Below are 19,122 nucleotides of genomic sequence, written 5' to 3' on the forward strand. Positions count from 1 at the left end.
CTCTCCTAAAAACTTAACTGAGCTCAAGTCCCTTCTAGGAATGATAAACTTTGTTGGAAAGTTTATTCCTAATTTGGCAACAAGAACTTCTGAAATGCGAAAGCTGCTGATCAAGGAGTCTTCTTTCGTATGGGGTGAACAACATACGGCCGAATTGAGTCAAATCAGATCAGTATTAGGCAGAATTGAAACTTTAGGTTTCTACGATCCCGACGATGATACGTTTCTAGTAACGGATGCCAGCCCAGTAGGAGTCGGCGCAATTTTGATACAAAAGAAAGAGGGAGTGTCTCGTGCCATCTACTGTGCCTCAAGAAGCTTAGCAAGCCACGAAAGGAAATACTGTCAGACAGAAAGAGAATGTTATGCGATTGTGTGGGCAATGGAAAAGTTTTATATATATTTATATGGACGACATTTTTTTCTAATAACAGACTGCAAGCCTCTACAGTATCTGTTCAACCGAGCGCAATCGAAGCCTTCAGCCAGAATAGAGCGATGGATTCTTCGCCTTCAAGCTTTCGATTTTGAAGTCATATACGAACCTGGGGATAAAAATTTGGCCGATTCGTTCTCCCGAATGGCTGTTAATGGAGATCCGGTGTCCGAGGAACAAGATGTTGTGGTGATTGGTTGATTAATGAAACGAGACCTATTGCTATTGGAGAAGTTGAACTACAAAAAGCTTCTATGGAGGACGAAGAATTAAACAGCGTTAAAGCCGCAATATCTTCCGGAAACTGGAATGAAGTTGCCCTTCCATACAAGACCGCTACAATCAAAGATGATCTTTTGTGTTATGGAGAGCTGTTGCTAAGAGGAGACAGGATAGTGATCCCTGCAAAACTCCGTGAAAAGGTAGTCAGGTTAGCTCACATTGGACACCAAGGCATCACAGGTATCAAAGCCCATCTGAGATCGAAGGTTTGGTTTCCAGGGATGGACAAACTAGTGGAACAAATGGTCAAAAGCTGCAAACCTTGCCAAATGACGGCGTTGCCTGATAAGCCGAACCCTATTGGTCGCCGAATTCCCACTCAACCTTGGGAAGATCTTGCTATGGATTTCAAAGAAGGATTGCCAGAAGGAAAATCTTTACTCGTTGTTGCATGTTACACCAGCCGTTTCATGCAAGTGGAAACCATGAAACCTGCGACATCACAAAAAGTTATTCGTGCCTTATTGAAGATGTTCGCATCGCTTGGAGTTCCTCGATCAATAACAGCTGACAACGGTCCTCAGTTTAGATCTTCAGAGCTTAAGCAATTTTGCACTAGCTACGGCATTCATCTGAACCTCTCCACTCCGTATTGGCCGGAACAAAACGGAGCGGTTGAGAGGCAAATGCGGAATATAGGTCGAAGAATCAAGATTAGTATTATCCAAAGCACAAATTGAGAAACAGATTTAATGGAATACCTAATCATGTATCATTCTACCCCTCAAGAGACAACTGGTTTATCCCCTGCGAAAATGATTTACGGTTGCGAAATGAGGAATTCAATCCCGTCAATCTACAAAAGCAATAGCTTGTTATTGGAGTCGTCGAAAGATCGGGACATGGTCATGAAAGAACAGCACAAAATTCGATCGGATACGAGACGCCATGTCGCTGTTCATCATCTTCAAACAGGAGATATTGTCATCATGCGAAATTTGAAGCTGGGGTCTCTACAGCCTACGTTCGGAGAAGAAGAATTTGAAGTAATTTTTATTAATGGGGGAGAAGTGGTTGTCAAATCGAAGGAAACGGGCAAAACGTATAAGAGGAATAGTACTCATTTTAAGTTTCTGCGTAAAGACGAAAAGTTAAGCGGAGATGAAAGCGAAGAATTTATATAAAAGGATTTCGAGAATGATAAAAGACAGTATACTGAGGATGGCGGGGTTGGTAGGCAGCGTAGGGAAATCCGCAAACCCAAGAAGTACGAAGACTACGAATAATTATACAATACGACATGTAGGGGATTTGGGAATAAAAGATTTAAACCATTGTTGTGTTGTTTCTAAATGGTGGGAGAGATGTACCGTCGTGACATATCAAGCAGTCCATAATACGCAGAGCACCCATGCACAAGTGTACGTGAGTGAACGAAGTAGATCGACTGAGAGCTTTTATAGAGATGGTTCACGGAAAGCCATCGAGTTAGTTGATAGACAGACGCGAACACGATCGGAGGTGGTAGCAACGTTACAATAAGGCATGTTGCATCAAATCAAAAAGTGTGTTAATGCAAATACCGGTGATCATTATATAATCATCGGTGAAACCATACGTCGGAAACCCAAGCTCATTTAGTTTTCTCAACAAGCTATCGGCGACAAGGTTCCATAGAAGTGGTGACAGCACACCACCTTGAGGACATCCGCAGACACTCAGTTTCCTCATCTCTACTTGTCTTAACGATGAGCACAGATGTCGGTTGCTAAGCATTGCGTGTATCCAGTTCGTGATATATGAAGGTACTCCATGATCTCGTGCTGCTTCCAAAATGAATTCGAAAGACACGTTGTCAAAAGCACCTTCAATATCGAGAAAAACTCCTAAACTTGATTGCTTTTGTGAAAAAGCTTTTTCGATGTTGTAGACAACATTGTGTAACAGGGTGGTAGTAGACTTCCCCCGCTGATATGCATGTTGCATTGCATGCAGCGGGTGCTCGCCCAAGCTACCATCCCGAATGTAGTGGTCGATTAAACGTTCCACTGATTTGAGAAGGAAGGAGGTCAGACTGATCGGTCTAAAGCTCTTTGCCTCCTCATAAGTGACGCGGCCACCTTTGCGAATGAATTTGACAGTTATTTCCATAACTGACATACTTCAAACCCGCCGGATGCCACGCGGCCTCTAGGCTGGTTTTGTCCGGAGAAAGATAATAGAGTTATCAACCTCCTAGTGGACCACAGCCAGTTACTGGGAAGTTCGCCCGGCTCTTCCCAGGCTCCGTTCGCCATTGAGAATATTTTAAACCCCCTCAACAATTTTACCCATAGCACGGGTCGCATGACACTATGGAATTGGGGTTCCCTGTTTGGTGTTACCACCGGAACAGGTAGTCCGTAGTGTAATTCTTAGCCGGTTGAAACAACCACTACCGACACTACACGACTTATCTAGGCTGTTCGCAGAAAGAAGCTGACATTTATGGACAGCTCCCATAGATGGCCGAACAGCCAAAACTATTTTAAGCTTAAGGCAAACATGAACCGCTGTTTGAAAAACGCAAAAACAACCAAATTCTTTTCAGCCGCCAGAAAATATATCTAGGTGTTGAAATTGCCTTTAAATCGCAATTGCAAATTGCATTTGTTCCTACACTGAAAAAAATCCAAACGTTAATTCTATTTGCTTCAAACCGCTTAAAATTCATATGAAGAAGAAATGCTGTTGTTATCACCCGCACACATACCTTCTATGTGTCAACTGTATAAACTATGTATGCACACACGTAAGTTATATGTGCATATTGTTATAGAATGGAGTTTTATGTGCCTAATAGTTATGAAATGTAAATGTAAGATTAATATTTCTTGTAAATACACACATTAGGTTTATGTGCCAGCTAATAGTGTCTATATGCCTCCGTTAATTGCAAAAATCTATGTGTAAAATCAATAGGCATAACGTTTACTTTTTTTTGAATGTAGGGGCAATTAATACAGGCGAGTTGAGTTAAACGTCAAACTGTTTAAATCGCCTCCCGGTCAAAAAAATGCGGATGAACATGGTCAGGCGATTTAAACAGTTTGACGTTTAACTTAACTCGCCTGTGCTCCTAGGAACAAATGCAATTTGCGAATGCGATTTAAAGCCAATTTCAACACGTAGGCAAATTTTCTGGCGACTGAAAAGGACTTGGTTGTTTTTGCGTTCATGTTTGGCTTAAGCTTAAAATAGTTTTTTTAAACGATTGGCGTATTCTCGCTTGTATTTTGTTTGTCTGGTGCACTTTATTTAGCCAACGAATGTGGGAAATTATGGAATCGTGTGTAAATATAGTGGAACAAGATATCTGACCTAAACTCTTAATAAAAGTTAGATTGAGGTAAGTTTTGATGTGCAATGCCCATTTCACCATTGATTCTTCCTATAGTTTGGTGGTGATCAACTAGTGTAGTGATAAGTTTATGTGAGTAGATAATGAAACCGAAAATAAGTAATATTTGTAATTTTCATATTAGGCAATTATGGGCGATTAAATGGCGCGTTCCCTGCACGAAAATAAATTTTCATAATGATTGTATCTGGCAAACCACATAAATTATTGCCATTACGATTTCTTTATGAATCATATCTGTCATTGAAATAAATTTTATGATACACGACATAAGAAAATCATAACATCAAACTTATACATTTCAAAACAATTGAACATATTCAATATTAGGCTACAAATATCATTCATTGTATTGTTACATGAAATACATAAGAATAATAATAATTAAATCATTAGGTTTGCTCATATATTTCAGCATTATTATTCATGCATTCACGCATATAAAATTTAAAATTTCTCCAATTTAAGAACCAATTAAATGCTGTAATAGAAAAAAACTGTAGAATATACGCTTTGGTCAGTTTTTCGCTATTATAGCATTTATTTGGTTCTAAAATTCATAATGTATTAAAGAACTGCGAAAATGTTTTTTTAAGATTTTTTATTAGATTTTCATGAACAAAGACTTACTATAACTTTCGAAAATACCTAAAATTACAATCTACATAATTTCATTAGAGCTCCATTGTATTAAAATTTTGCTTTTTACGGAAATACCACTTATTATTGATATAGTGTGGCTTTATCGGAGGGCCATCAATGGCATTAATGTTGTGAATACAATATTTATCACCTTTTTCTTTAATTTCATATGTTAACAACTGACAACCCTGAAACACGAGAATTGTGGTTATCAGTTTACATTAATGTTTACAATTGTTGCATTAGCTTTCATAACCTTATCTGTTACTGCCTCCAATGGGTAAGACGAGCGAATATTTCGTTGCGGATTGAAAACTTCAATAAGGGCGTTGTTACTTATAGTTCGCAATTTCGCCAAATCGATATCATTCTCTGTAAGTAAACACAAGATTAGCTTTGATTAGACTGGATTTAAATATAATACAATCATAATTACTCAAAAATATTTCCAATATTTCCTCGGGCAGCTGCAACTTCTCAATCACAACGGATGATAGAGACGACATTTTGAATATTTTGTTTCAATTCAAAACATAATCAAAAGTATTAGTTGAAACTAATACATTTTCGCCGTAAAGGCCTATTTATACCCTCGGTGAAAATGAACGTGAACTCGATGCGAACCAAATTGTTTTTTTTCCAATATCTTAGTGCATAGAAATTGATGAAAATGGAACTAAACGATAGTTCATTAATATACTTAGCGAATCCATGCACAATTATTCGATATAATTGAACTAATGTAATAATATTCGTATTCCCCGATCATTTGAAATATTCCACGGTGAAATATGTTCACAGTGGATTTGTCACTTGTTCACCGGGGTGTAAACGCGGCGATGGACGGAATTGATACGAAGTGGTGAATATAAATGTCATCGCTGTTCACGGTGAACGTTCACCTTCGAATACCAGATTGCATTCTGACAAACTGTAAACTGCCAGTTGAGCGCGAAATCGTTGCTCACTGATGAAACTGTTCACGGCGTCGTCCACCGTGAACAATAGAAGGTATTCAACACTTGTTCACGTTCATTTTCACTGAGAGTCTAAATAGTGCTTAAGATAAAACTTACACTTTTGAATGGGAAACATAATACACTGTATATGCACACTAAATGCGTTTTATTCAAACAGATTATGAACAACATGTCTAACCTTATGAAGTATATGTTTTTCAATATAATAAATTTTATGTATCGAATCTAATAAATAAAATAATTACTTTTTTACGTGTATGCCACAAAACAGTAGGTTTTCAATTCACTCCATATTCATTTATTGTGTAACTCGGTTGAAGTCACTCAAAGTCACAACCAAAACTGTGGGTGCCAGGAACAAAGAGGAGGGTATAATTTTAGGCAGTGTTGCACATTTCGCTGTACGGGATTCTATAATACCACAGACTCTAGTTTAGTCCACTAATGATAAATCAAAGCAGTTTTGACGACATTGCATCGGACACCTATGAGTGTGAATTCGCCAAGCTAATGTCACACCTATTTCTAGCAAATTTTTGACCGATTTTTATAAACTTAATTTAAAATGAAAGATACAATAATGGTTGGTTACGGCGGTCACATTGAAATTTTCCATATAAACCGGTAATAATCGTAGTATTTCAAAGTTTCAAAAGAGCTTCATGATGTAAGCTCCCACTTTTTCCAATAGCATTACAACCAATTAGAAACAGTCGGATTCGATAGAACTTATAGTTACTATCTTAGTTTTTAGCTTGGCTTAAAACTATGTGTGTCATGTATTCACAACAGCTCATCACCGGCCAAAACTCCCCATTCTTTGTTGTGGGGCATATTCACCGATTGCTGTGGGGCATACCGTTCTCTTGTTGTGAGTCATATTACACTTTCACTGGGGGCATTTTGCCATGGGTGAGAGAAAAAACTAGAATTTAGGCATCTTTGAAAAATGTTTAATAGTACTTGTATCAGGATGTTTTAATAAAAAATGAAACGGGAGCTAATTTCTAACTAATTAATTTCTAATTATAACAATAAATTAGAGTAGTTAGTGAGTAGATCATAGTGTCGAATGGTGAAATATCGCTATTTTTGCTTAAGGGGGCGTATTAGACCTGTTTACCCTATTTGCAGGTCCAGATCACTGATGGCTAGTTAACGATTATTGGAATTATCCACTATCGATATTTCCGGAAGTCGCTGGTTCCGGACCTATTCCATAACTATCCGGTTATCTTCTTCTTTTTCATAAATGCTTTTAGAAAATAGGCCTTGTTCACTTGCTTCGGGTTTTGCGTCCCCTCGTCTCTTCAGACTCGCACCCCCTCAAATCACCATTACACCCATAATCCCGTCCAGTGCAGTAAAATTTCATTTCATTCAATCGAAACTGAATGAACGGAATCAATCAGTCATCTACGGTTGCATTCATACGCATCAGAGGCTGTTGATCTGAAGCTCGGTTCATGGCTTTTCACTCACCGTCGCTTTCAAAAGAGTTGCAATTCATAGTCAACCTCCTTCGTTTGATCCTCTCAAATGAATAGATCCGCTTTCAATTTACCCAGTGAGCACCAGTCAAATTAGATCCTGGTAAGCCTAAGACAAGAAGAGACAACTGGCTTCGTGTTTTTGGTTATCTTGCCTTTCTTGTGCCCGACGACAGATGAGTGTATGCAGCTAGCGAGGTTGGTAGTGCAGCCAATTTCTTTGTCATATTTAGATATATTGCTATAATACACATAATCATGACCGTTTTATTAACACACATTTCGCCAAAATTTATCTGGTACTAATCAACCCAAAATTTATATCACATATTTCTTGAGCGTTTTTTCAAAACGTCATATCTGCAATGAGTTACTCTCTTTGTTTACTTTCTCTTCTGTTAATAATTCGGTCACTTTAACATTTATCCCTCAGCTCTTTGCATAATATGCTAGCTAAAACCACCGTCTTTCGATCTGTACTGTAAAATAAGTGAAAAGTTTTATAGTGACGCCGTAAAAATCGAAAGAGAAAGTATAAACAGAGAGTAACTCATTGCAGATATGACGTTTTGAAAAAACGCTCAAGATTTCATGTTTATAGCACATTTGGCCAGCATAACAGCCTATTCATCAGAATCAAATTTGCAACAAAAATATAATAGAGATGAACGTACTACCAAATACGTTTTTCATTGCAACCAGTTCAAACAAGCTGTTATTACTAGATTCATTATTTTTTGTCTGAAATCTGCGAATTTATGAAATTTTGAAAAATAATTATGACATCCGCAGTATGATCACCGACAAACTGACATGACAACTAGAACGATTTCGGTGAAAATGTTTGGCAAATAATTCAAACTCGGAACAGTACCTCCATCTGTATAATGAGTTACACATCATTACTTAACGTGTCTCTCGTTAAAGAACACTAATGTCCTCTAGTAAATGTCTGGACAAGACATATTCAAACGAGCAGAAGTTTTTCGAATTCAAATGAGCGGAGCATTGTATATTAACTTTTAAGTAGAAAGTATTGTGGTATTGACTGGCTTTGATCTCTGGTTGACTCCATGAAAAGTGAATCGAAAAAAATTGAATCAACTTCAAGTCGGTTCCGACAGGATGAAGTACAAAGTTACTTTACGCTCGTCCGGACATGCCGCAGACTCATGTGATTTGCATTCTAATGCCAAAAGATCCTAACTTCTGCGGTAGCAGGCAAAAGGCTAAGTCGCCGGGAAGCTTGCTCAAATGACCCTATTCCACGCTTTTCTAAAGTTTCTTCCTCATCTTCTTGCTCTCCCATGAATACTATGGCTCTTAATATTGAAAAATATACTTCACCTTCCAGTCTCTTGCTAGTTTAATTCCTTTACAACAACTTCGGGATTTATTATCACATTGATTAATATTTGTCAAAATTTAATGTTCAACAAAACTAGAACATATATTTTTAAGTATGGCTCAACTTCTTTGAGCCAAGTGTCTTGAAACTATAGAGTACTTGACAATGTGTAACTGTATTAGTGTGTTCAACGATTTGTTTTCCTCCACCTGTCATAGGTGGAGGAAACCAAATCGAAAATAGCTTTTCGGTCGGATTATTTTCATACTGGAGCTTGACCAACCGGTATTGTACGTGTCCGTAATAAGTTTTACAGTGTCATAGAGCATTTCAACACCATTATAAATACTTTACGCGAGTTATTTCAAATGTTTAAATTGGCTGACAGTTTTATATATGACAGCTGGAGGAAAACAAACCCCCAATTAGTGTGTGTGAAATGATTTGCATAGAACTCTATGGTTGCCTATTTTCTCTTGTCCAAACTTCTACTGGAGGAACTCTAGATAGATAGAGTAGCTTCGATGATAATTAGAGAGTTGACTTAAAATTTCGTACCTCATACCGTCAAACGAACGCCCGTTTGACAGGACGAGTTACAAAATTTTGCGTCGACTCTCTAATAATATCTTGCCAAATTTGAAAATACAGTGTCATGTCAGTTTGTCGGTGGTATTATATCATTATTGTACGAAGCAGTCAAATTCATTGCTAAAATCAAATATGTAATTCAGCAATTTTCTTTGCACCTCTACCAATATTTTCCTGTTCCGATGACATGGTGAAGGGGTAAAGCACTTCCACACTGGTTCTATAGGAACACATTACGAGCACAGTCTACAGACACGAGAATTGTTGGGTGGATTGAATAAACGGCTTTTCAGCATGAATCAGCTAAAAGCTGTGGAGCTTTATTAATGAAATGCCCTATGAAACTTATACGCTACTTACATCGGTTCAATACGTAATCCTTCTTCTTCCCAACAATTGTGCAGGTAGAATACTATCCCGTTTAAAGCTATAATTTGGATCAAAATGTTAATTTTCAGGGCGAACAAATTCACGCCACGTTTGTCCTAACCTTAACTTGAACAATCCGACACCGTCCGTTCTGACCGACAGTATTCTTGTGCTACTATCACCTGTTAAGGAATATAATTCAGGGTAAGGATTAAAAGAATTCCTCTCCGACGTAGGTTCTACTTACGGGATTTAAATTTTTGCTTGTGATGTTCACGAATTCAATGGTCTATATTTTCAACTTCTAACAAATTTCATCTATATTTTTTCTTATATCTTCCTCTCATCTGTGCTTGACGTCTATCTTTTTCTATCCTACCATTTCAAACGATCCTTTTTTCCTTTTTTTCTATCCTTCCATTTCAAACGGTCCTTCTTCCCTTTTCCTATCCTTCCATTTCAAATGGTCCTCACTACATCAAAATTGTCCTTCACCGACAGGTGGTCGACCGTGGAGTTGGAAGGGGTCAGCGGGACATACCGTAACACTCCCCGACCCGTAAGGCTGGTTAGCTATCTCCGGTTCAGCTTTACCTTCTGCTGTTCCCGGCTGAAGCCCCACCTTTTCTATGTCGATCCGCGCCAGCTTTGCTACAGGTCGATGCACCATTCCGTCGGGAGTCTGCACCACGGCATCGCGAACTCGCCCATCTCGGCCCACCACGACCTTGGCTACACGTCCTCGAATCCATCCGTTGCGTATCTTCTCCTCCACGATGATCACCGAATCTCCTACCTCGATCGGTTTTGTCTCCTCAAACCACTTGGTACGACGTGCGATGGTAGGAAGATATTCCCGCACCCACCGGCGCCAAAACTGATCTACCATTGTACGGCATAGATTCCAGTCGCTCCTGCAGGCTTGTCTTGGATCCGTAAGCGTCTTCGGAGTCTGCGTTACGCCGCTCGAGCTCATTAGAAGAAAGTGGTTCGGTGTTAGAGCCTCCTGTTGCGCCGTCTCCAGAGGAATATATGTTAGCGGTCTCGAATTGACCACACTCTCAGCTTCCACTAGCAACGTTGCCAGCGTTTCTTCGTTCGGCGTTCGAGAAGACTCCATTGCAGCAAGAGCGGTTTTCACCGACCGCACTAGACGCTCCCAGGCGCCACCCATGTGAGGTGATCCAGGTGGGTTAAACACCCATTTCGTGTTCGCGTTGGTGAACGTTTCGGCAAGCTGGCGCTCGATTTTGCCCATCTCTTGCTTAAGTTCGTTGCTCGATCCCACGAAATTTGTGCCCCTGTCGCTGCGGATCTCCACAGGTGCTCCTCTGCGTCCGATGAAACGCCTGATCGCCATCTTGCAAGATTCCGTTGAAAGTGTGTGAGCGACTTCGAGATGGATTGCTCGTGTGGTCATACACGTGAACAGAGCTACCCATCGTTTTGCAATACTTCGGTTCACCCGCACGCCGATCGGCCCGAAATAGTCGACGCCTACGTAGGAAAATGGACGTACGTACGCCTGCAACCTGGCCGCCGGGAGTGGAGCCATTCGGGGTGTCGCCAGACTTGGCTTCTTGACTTTACACAAGGCGCACTCTTTAGCCACCTTACGCACGAACGGGCGCAGTTGCGATATGTGGAAACGCTGTCTCACTTCGTTCACGACAGTCTCGCCATTGGCGTGAAGAAATCGTTGGTGGTACCATTCAACCAGCAGTCTAGTCACTGGATGGGCTTTCGGCAATATTACTGGAAACTTAGTGTCAAACGCGGCGACGGTCGCAGCAGATATCCTTCCATCAGAACGAATAACACCTGCTTCGTCCAAGTACGGAGACAGTTTGTATATTTTGCTGGTTTTCTCTAGCCGCGCCTGTTGTCCTGGCTGCTTGTCCCGCATTACTGACAAAGTCGCCACCTCGTCCGGATACTGCTCACACTGCACCCAACGAAAGATTGTGGTTTCGGCTGTTGCTAATTCCTCTTGAGTGAGTGGTCCGTCCAGTCGAGTCTCTCGTTTTACCGTTCGCCGTAGATTTTGTACGTAGCGATGAACATGTGCTACCGATCGATACAAATGCGTCAGTTTCGAGAATCGCTCCCACCTCACAAGTTGTGGCGGTACGATAACCTCCTTGTGCACCAAACACGACCTCAGCTCTTCGTCGGTCGTCGCGCCGACTGAATCTGCATCTACGGTCCATTGATCTTCTGGCAAATATAAATCGTTGTCACCACGGAACCAACGGCCGCCTGAGGACAAACACGGCCCTTTTCCCCACTTTGTCGCATCGTCGGCGATGTTCTTTCTCGATGATATCCAACGCCATTGCTTCGCCTCCGACTTGGACAAAATCTCACCTACTCGGCAAGCTACGAACTGGCGATATCTTCGATGATCTGAATTTATCCAAGCCAGCACCGTCTTAGAGTCACACCATAACACTGTCTTCTCGACTACGAGCGAGTGCCCAGTGAGGATGGTCTTCATCAAGCGAACTCCGATTACCGCTGCCATCAACTCCAACCGTGGGATGGAGTGTGCCTTCAGTGGAGCCACCTTGGATTTCCCACCGACTAACGCAACAGAAATCCCATCCGGAAATACCGCCCGAAAGTAAGCGACACACGCATAAGCTTCTTCGCTAGCATCCACGTAGATATGCAGTTGCAGCGACAAGATATCTTTCACCGAACGTTGCGGAAAGTAGCAACGCGGAATGCTAATCTGGTCCAGATGTTTGAACAAACTCGTCCACCGCATCCACTTCCCAAGTAACTCCTCCGGAATTAGTTGATCCCATGTCGTCTTCGCCCTCCACAGCTCCTGGATTAGTACCTTGCCGTGTATGAGGAAAAAACACAACAATCCTGCCGGATCGAATGGGCTCATCACTACTCGCAGTGCCTGGCGCTTAGTTGGATGCTCCGCACCCACCGCTAGCGTCGTTGTAAACGTGAAGACATCGTCGACCGGCTTCCAGTACATCCCGAGCACGCGTTCGGTTGAACTGTTCTTGTCCAGCTGGAGACACTTTTCTGTGACTGGGTCTCTCTCCCCGACCCGTGCGAGAACCTCGGTGGAATTTGAAAGCCAGTTCCGCAGATGATATCCGCCGAGAGAGTGGACCAGTTTGACTTCATGTGCCAGCTTCACCGCTTCGTCAACGTCGTCAGCGCTGTCCAAGTAGTCATCCACGTAGTGCTTCCGGATAATTGCGTCGGCTGCAACTGGATACTGTCTTGAATGCTCCTTAGCGTTCAAATTCTTCACGAATTGTGCCGAACACGGTGAACACGTTGCACCAAACGTTGCGACGTCCATCAAATACACATCGGGGGCTTGTGTAGGATCATCTCGCCAAAGCAGTCGTTGCGCATGTCGATCTTTTAGATTGTTGGGTGGATTGAATAAACGGCTTTTCAGCATGAATCAGCTAAAAGCTGTGGAGCTTTATTAATGAAATGCCCTATGAAACTTATACGCTACTTACATCGGTTCAATACGTAATCCTTCTTCTTCCCAACAATTGTGCAGGTAGAATACTATCCCGTTTAAAGCTATAATTTGGATCAAAATGTTAATTTTCAGGGCGAACAAATTCACGCCACGTTTGTCCTAACCTTAACTTGAACAATCCGACACCGTCCGTTCTGACCGACAGTATTCTTGTGCTACTATCACCTGTTAAGGAATATAATTCAGGGTAAGGATTAAAAGAATTCCTCTCCGACGTAGGTTCTACTTACGGGATTTAAATTTTTGCTTGTGATGTTCACGAATTCAATGGTCTATATTTTCAACTTCTAACAAATTTCATCTATATTTTTTCTTATATCTTCCTCTCATCTGTGCTTGACGTCTATCTTTTTCTATCCTACCATTTCAAACGATCCTTTTTTCCTTTTTTTCTATCCTTCCATTTCAAACGGTCCTTCTTCCCTTTTCCTATCCTTCCATTTCAAATGGTCCTCACTACATCAAAATTGTCCTTCACCGACAGGTGGTCGACCGTGGAGTTGGAAGGGGTCAGCGGGACATACCGTAACAAGAATAGTCGATGTTCTCTATCAGAAAGAATTCGAAAAGATTTTGCTCGACATTAATGCTATAAACAGGTCATATCGATGGTGAGTTTATTGATTAGAAGTAACCAAAAGTCGCCATATTGGATTGATTGCAAAATGTCCTCAATCATCAGTTTTCGTCATCTACTGACCAGCCTTGCAAAAGCGACAGATATATATTGATTGTGGTTTTCGCTTTTGTGGTTACCGAAAACCGCCATCTTTGTTTTCATGATGGCGTAAATTCATTAATTCCGGTGTTTTATGACTACTTTAAATGATAACCCAATTGGTAGTTGTTTTCACTGTTTCATGGTAACCAAAGGCCGTCATCTTGGATTTCAAAATAGCCTCACCTCCTTTTAAATGGTATCCATGTTGCCCTCATCTCTGATTTTAAAATGACTTTAACCATCGAGCTTGCCCGGTCAGCGTGGCAAGCAGAAAGTTAGCAAAAGTTGAGCAAAGCGAAATTGATGCTGGCAGAGTTTCTGCGAGCATTTTGCGCGATTTGTGCGAAAATGCTGGCAACGAATTCGCTCAAATGCAACAACCGTTTCTGACAGAAGCGGTTAAACCAACCGATGCTGCAAACTTTTATCCAGAATCCAGTCAGAAACGTACGGCCAAGAACTCTGCACGCTTCCTGCCACATCTTTGTCAGATGTTTTGCTCGATTCTTGCTAAATTCTACCAGGTAGGAATTGCCAGGATCTTTGCACAGTTTATGTCCGAGTTATGCCAGGGTTTTGCTCGGTTCCTGTCAAAATTTGCCAGCAAACGCGAGCGAAACCGAGTTCGCCCTAGCTCAACTAACCCGACAGGATACGCGCAGAAATCTGACAGGGCTGCCAAACCAAGACTTACAGAAATCTAGCAGAGCGGTCTCTGCCAGAAAATTTGCTCACTGGGTGAGCTTGACCTTGTGCGACCACCCCTGGCTGCCATTCCGTTATCGATCTGGACTAGCTGAAGTTGCACAGGGAATCAGAAGGTAATTATGTTTGGGATTAGAGAAACATCTTCCAATGTGCAACTCCTGGTAATCCTAGAAGGAACGCTCGTCCGATACTTGCTTTTGCTAGAGGCCGTATATACTACTGCGCACTTCACAAATATCACGGGAGGAGGATATTTGTTAGTAACTAGATATCGACCCATCATCTAATGGACCGGAAATCAACGGCCTTACATCCCTTCCGAAGGAAGAACTTTCACCTCAGAAAAATTTCGACGACCTCGGCTGGGATTGAACCCAGACCAACTGGGATGGGTGGCTGTCACGCTTACCACTCAACCAACTGCGCCTTCATGTAAAATGACTTTAACCATCGATTTCCGTTATCTATCATCTTGAACCTTTAACGAGTTCGACAAGACAAGGCAACTAGTAGTACGATTTCTGTACATTTCTGTATTTTGGTAGCACGCACATCTCTATATAAATGTTTGTGGAACATATGATTCTGATGAATGGGCTGTTATGCTGGCCGAATTTGCTAGAAACATGTAGTATGTGATAAAAATGTTGGATTGATTAGTTCCAGATACATTTTTGAGAGTAAATAAAACGGTCATTATTATGTGTATTATAGTAACATATCTAAATATGACAAAGAAATTGGCTGCACTGCCAACCTCGCTAGCTGCATACAGTCATCTGTCAACAATTATTCAGCAGGGTACAAGAAAGGTAAGAAAACTAATGGCGATTTCGCTTGAACCTGAAACTGAGTCAGGTTCTAACCCCAACCGCTGTCAGTTCATATATTTTGACAGCGGTTGGGGTTAGGAAATGACTCAGTTTCACCTCAAACAAAAACTAGAAAAACTCTAGAAAGAGAACTGCGGAGACTCCATTTTGGGTCGATTGGATTCGCGTTTAGCTGTCAAAAAACGAATCCAATCGAACATTGCCTATCCTTATAACATTGGACGTGTTGCCATACAATGCCGGGGCATACGTTGCCAAAAATGCTGTTTTTTTCTCCGCAGTTCTCTTACTATGAGTTTTTCTAACAAAAACCACATAAAAATACAGAGACAACTGCTCCAAGATGAAGAGAAAGAAAGGTTCGGAACATTTGTCATTTTTGAGCGTACATGTTTTATACTTGTAAAATTAAGCATGGCCACTGGGCCCCTGGTAGTAAACATAATCATCCGGACGAGCATCCCGATTCTTTGGCGCATAATGAAAAGAAAGAAAAGGCCGGGTTTTACTAGAAAAACTCTAGTAAGAGAACTGCGGAGAGAAAAACAGCATTTTTGGCAACGTATGCCCCGGCCGAGCCCCGGCATTGTATGGCAACACGTCCAATGTTATAAGGATAGGCAATGTTCGTTTGGATTCGTTTTTTGACAGCTAAACGCGAATCCAATCGATCCAAAATGGAGTCTCCGCAGTTCTCTTTCTAGAGTTTTTATAGGTTTTACCTTTTCATCTCGAAACTACTGATAAAAAATAATTATTACCAAACCAAAACTTGTATTAACAGAAAAATAACATAACTGCAAAAGTTGATCCACTATCATATCGAAAGAAAAAAATTAAAAATGTATATACACAATCAAAACGAAGATGAAAAGCAAAGCTGTATCACTTACTATGTAAAACATACAGAAATGTAAACCGAAATTAACCAATAAAACTTTAATTGTCAAAAAAAAAATTGTATTAACAGAAACGCCCACTACGTCATTTGATTATTCTTTTTTACCGTATATGTATTTATTATCTTGGTCGGAGTTATTTTCATGTCAGTGAGTGTTCATTCATATTCATTTGTAAGCGGTTCATTGGAACGGTTCACTTCCATTAGCTGAGACCGTGCTAATGTGAGGTATGTTTTCAATAGAAACTAAACAGGCAACAACGTCATATGACCACAACCTGTTATTCAATTTTTTTTTTTTTTTATCTTAAAATACGTTTATTTAGGCCCAAATGCTGTAGCTTAACGAGGCCGATAATTCATTTTTTTTTATATTACATGTCACATGTTAGTGGGGGAAGGGAAAGCCGTATTTAGGGGCGGCTTGCTCCCCTCTTATGTAAGTAAAGGACAAAGGTAGGAAGTGGGATACATATTGTGTAATTGACATCGTCGTTTGCTGATTGATCATTGTGGCGGATATGCACACTTTGTTGTAGTGTTGTAGTTTCCAGCCTGTAATCGCAGGGGCGAGGGGAGGGTCGATATTTCGGATAATTATTGGCACTCTATATCATCTGCATGTGCGGTATGTCATGATGTTCTGGATAGACGGTTATCAAGAAGAGTGTGCACCGAAGACTCGTGAAGCAATGCCATATTGTAGATACAGGGATAGGTTGGTGAGATTCTACTGTGAATGAGAGAGGGTAAAATGTATTAAACTTGGACATCAATGGTTTTCAAAAAGATATAGATAAGAAAAATATAGGGGTGGTCACGGCTTGCCAGGACGTCCCGGACTGGCACATAGGGTGATCTACCTCGGGCCCGAAGGGAATCTATTAGTTGGGACCTGGCAACACAGTACTCTGCGCACAGCCAAACAACATGCTCGATGTCGTGATAGCCGTTCTCACAAACACAATGATTATTTTCAGCAAGCCCTATACGACGGAGATGCGCGTCAAACGAGTAATGGTTGGACATGATCCTTGACATCGTACGAATAAAGTCCCGGTTCACATCCAACCCCTTAAACCAAGCATTCGTTGATACCTTCGGGATAATGGAATGTAGCCACCGTCCCAGATGCCCATTGCTCCATGAGGTTTGCCAACTATCGAGCGTCCTCTGACGAGAGATACTGAAAAATTCGTTGAAGCAAATTGGTCTTTCGTAAGTGTCGCCTTCTAATGCGCCCACCTTGGCTAAAGAGTCCGCCTTCTCATTGCCCGCAATAGAACAATGTGACGGGACCCAAACCAAGGTAATCTGGTAAGATTTTTCAGATAAAGCACTCAGATATTCCCGTATTTTCCCCAGGAAATACGGTGAGTGCTTTCCAGGCTTCGCCGCACGGATGGCCTCAATGGAGCTGAGACTATCCGAAACGATGAAGTAATGGTCTGAGGGCAGGGTGTCAATGATCCCGAGAGTATACTGAATGGCAGCTAATTCTGCGACGTAAATTGAAGCAGGATCATTGAGTTTGAATGAGGCAGCAAGATTTTCGTTGAAGATACCGAAGCCTGTGGACCCGTCGAGAATTGATCCGTCAGTGTAGAACATTTTGGCGCAGTCGACTTGATGGTATTTGTTATAGAAAATATTTGGGACCACTTGTGGGCGAATATGATCCGGAATTCCACAAATCTCTTCCTTCATGGATGTATCGAAAAATACAGTTGGATCAGAAGTATCTAAGAGATGAGCACGGTTGACGTTATATGTAGATGAATTGATGTTCTGTGCCATGTAATCGAAGTACAAGGACATGAATCGGGTCTGAGAATTAAGCTCGACAAGCCTTTCGCAATTTGCAATCACCAATGGGTTCAGAATATCGCATCGAATGAGCAATCGATATGAGAGGTCCCAGAATCGATTTTTCAGCGGAAGAACGCCCGCCAGCACTTCGAGACTCATCGTATGGGTCGAGTGCATGCAACCCAAGGCAATACGCAAGCAACGATACTGGATTCGCTCCAGTTTGATGAAGTGTATGTTCGCAGCGGAGCGAAAGCAGAAACATCCGTACTCCAACACTGATAATATCGTTGTTTGGTACAACCTGATTAGGTCTCCTGGATGGGCACCCCACCATGTTCCAGTTATTGTACGGAAAAAGTTGATCCTTTGTTGGCACTTCTGTTTCAGATACCTAATGTGACATCCCCAGGTACCTTTAGAGTCGAACCATACCCCGAGATATTTGAATGTTGAAGCCTGAGCAATAGTTTGATCCATTAATTGAAGCTGTAGTTGCGCTGGTTCACGCTTTCTAGAAAATACGACTAGCTCAGTTTTCTCCGTGGAGAACTCGATACCCAGTTGGAGAGCCCATGCAGACAAATTGTCCAAGGTATCTTGCAGTGGTCCTTGCAAGTCGACGGCTTTAGGACCTGTAATAGAGACCACACCGTCATCTGCAAGCTGCCTTAGCGTGCAGGAATTGACAAGACATTCGTCAATGTCATTCACGTAAAAATTGTAGAGGAGAGGGCTTAGACATGAGCCCTGGGGAAGGCCCATGTAGCTAAATCGTGATGTCGATAAATCGCCATGCGAGAAATGCATTTGTTTTTCAGACAACAGGTTTAGCAAAAAGTTATTTAAAATTGGCGAAAGACCATGCTGGTGCAACTTCTCATAAAGAATGTTGATCGAAACTGAATCGAAAGCCCCCTTAATATCCAAGAATACTGATGCCATCTGCTCTTTGTTAGCATATGCCATTTGAATTTCTGTTGAGAGCAACGCAAGGCAATCGTTCGTCCCTTTGCCTTTGCGGAAGCCAAATTGTGTATCTGACAGTAAGCCATTTGTTTCGACCCAATTGTCGAGCCGAAACAGGATCATTTTCTCGAACAACTTCCGGATACAGGACAGCATTGCGATCGGACGATACGAATT

At 41.4% G+C, this 19,122-nt stretch overlaps 2 protein-coding genes across 2 annotated transcripts; one reads left to right on the plus strand and one right to left on the minus strand.

Moving 5' to 3' along the window:
* The first annotated feature begins 690 nt into the window (after window positions 1–690).
* Window positions 691–1,398, plus strand: LOC131687370 (uncharacterized protein K02A2.6-like). Its single transcript, XM_058971452.1, has one exon. It carries the CDS (start codon window positions 691–693, stop codon window positions 1,396–1,398), a length of 708 nt encoding a protein of 235 aa, XP_058827435.1.
* Window positions 1,399–6,407: 5,009 nt separating this feature from the next.
* LOC131693175 (uncharacterized) lies at window positions 6,408–12,858 on the minus strand. Its single transcript, XM_058980792.1, has 2 exons — window positions 9,268–12,858; window positions 6,408–7,649 (listed from the first exon to the last, which is right to left on the minus strand). The coding sequence occupies exon 1, from the start codon at window positions 12,807–12,809 to the stop codon at window positions 9,957–9,959; it is 2,853 nt and encodes a 950-aa protein (XP_058836775.1). The 5' UTR covers window positions 12,810–12,858; the 3' UTR covers window positions 6,408–7,649; window positions 9,268–9,956.
* Window positions 12,859–19,122: the final 6,264 nt, after the last annotated feature.

This window comes from Topomyia yanbarensis, chromosome 3 (assembly GCF_030247195.1).
Source record: "Topomyia yanbarensis strain Yona2022 chromosome 3, ASM3024719v1, whole genome shotgun sequence".
NCBI lineage: Eukaryota > Metazoa > Arthropoda > Insecta > Diptera > Culicidae > Topomyia > Topomyia yanbarensis.

Coding starts and splice junctions, on each gene's coding strand:
- LOC131687370 (XM_058971452.1), top strand. CDS start 691: ATGGAGGACGAAGAATTAAACAGCGTTAAAGCCGCAATATCTTCCGGA.
- LOC131693175 (XM_058980792.1), bottom strand. CDS start 12,809: ATGGACGTCGCAACGTTTGGTGCAACGTGTTCACCGTGTTCGGCACAA.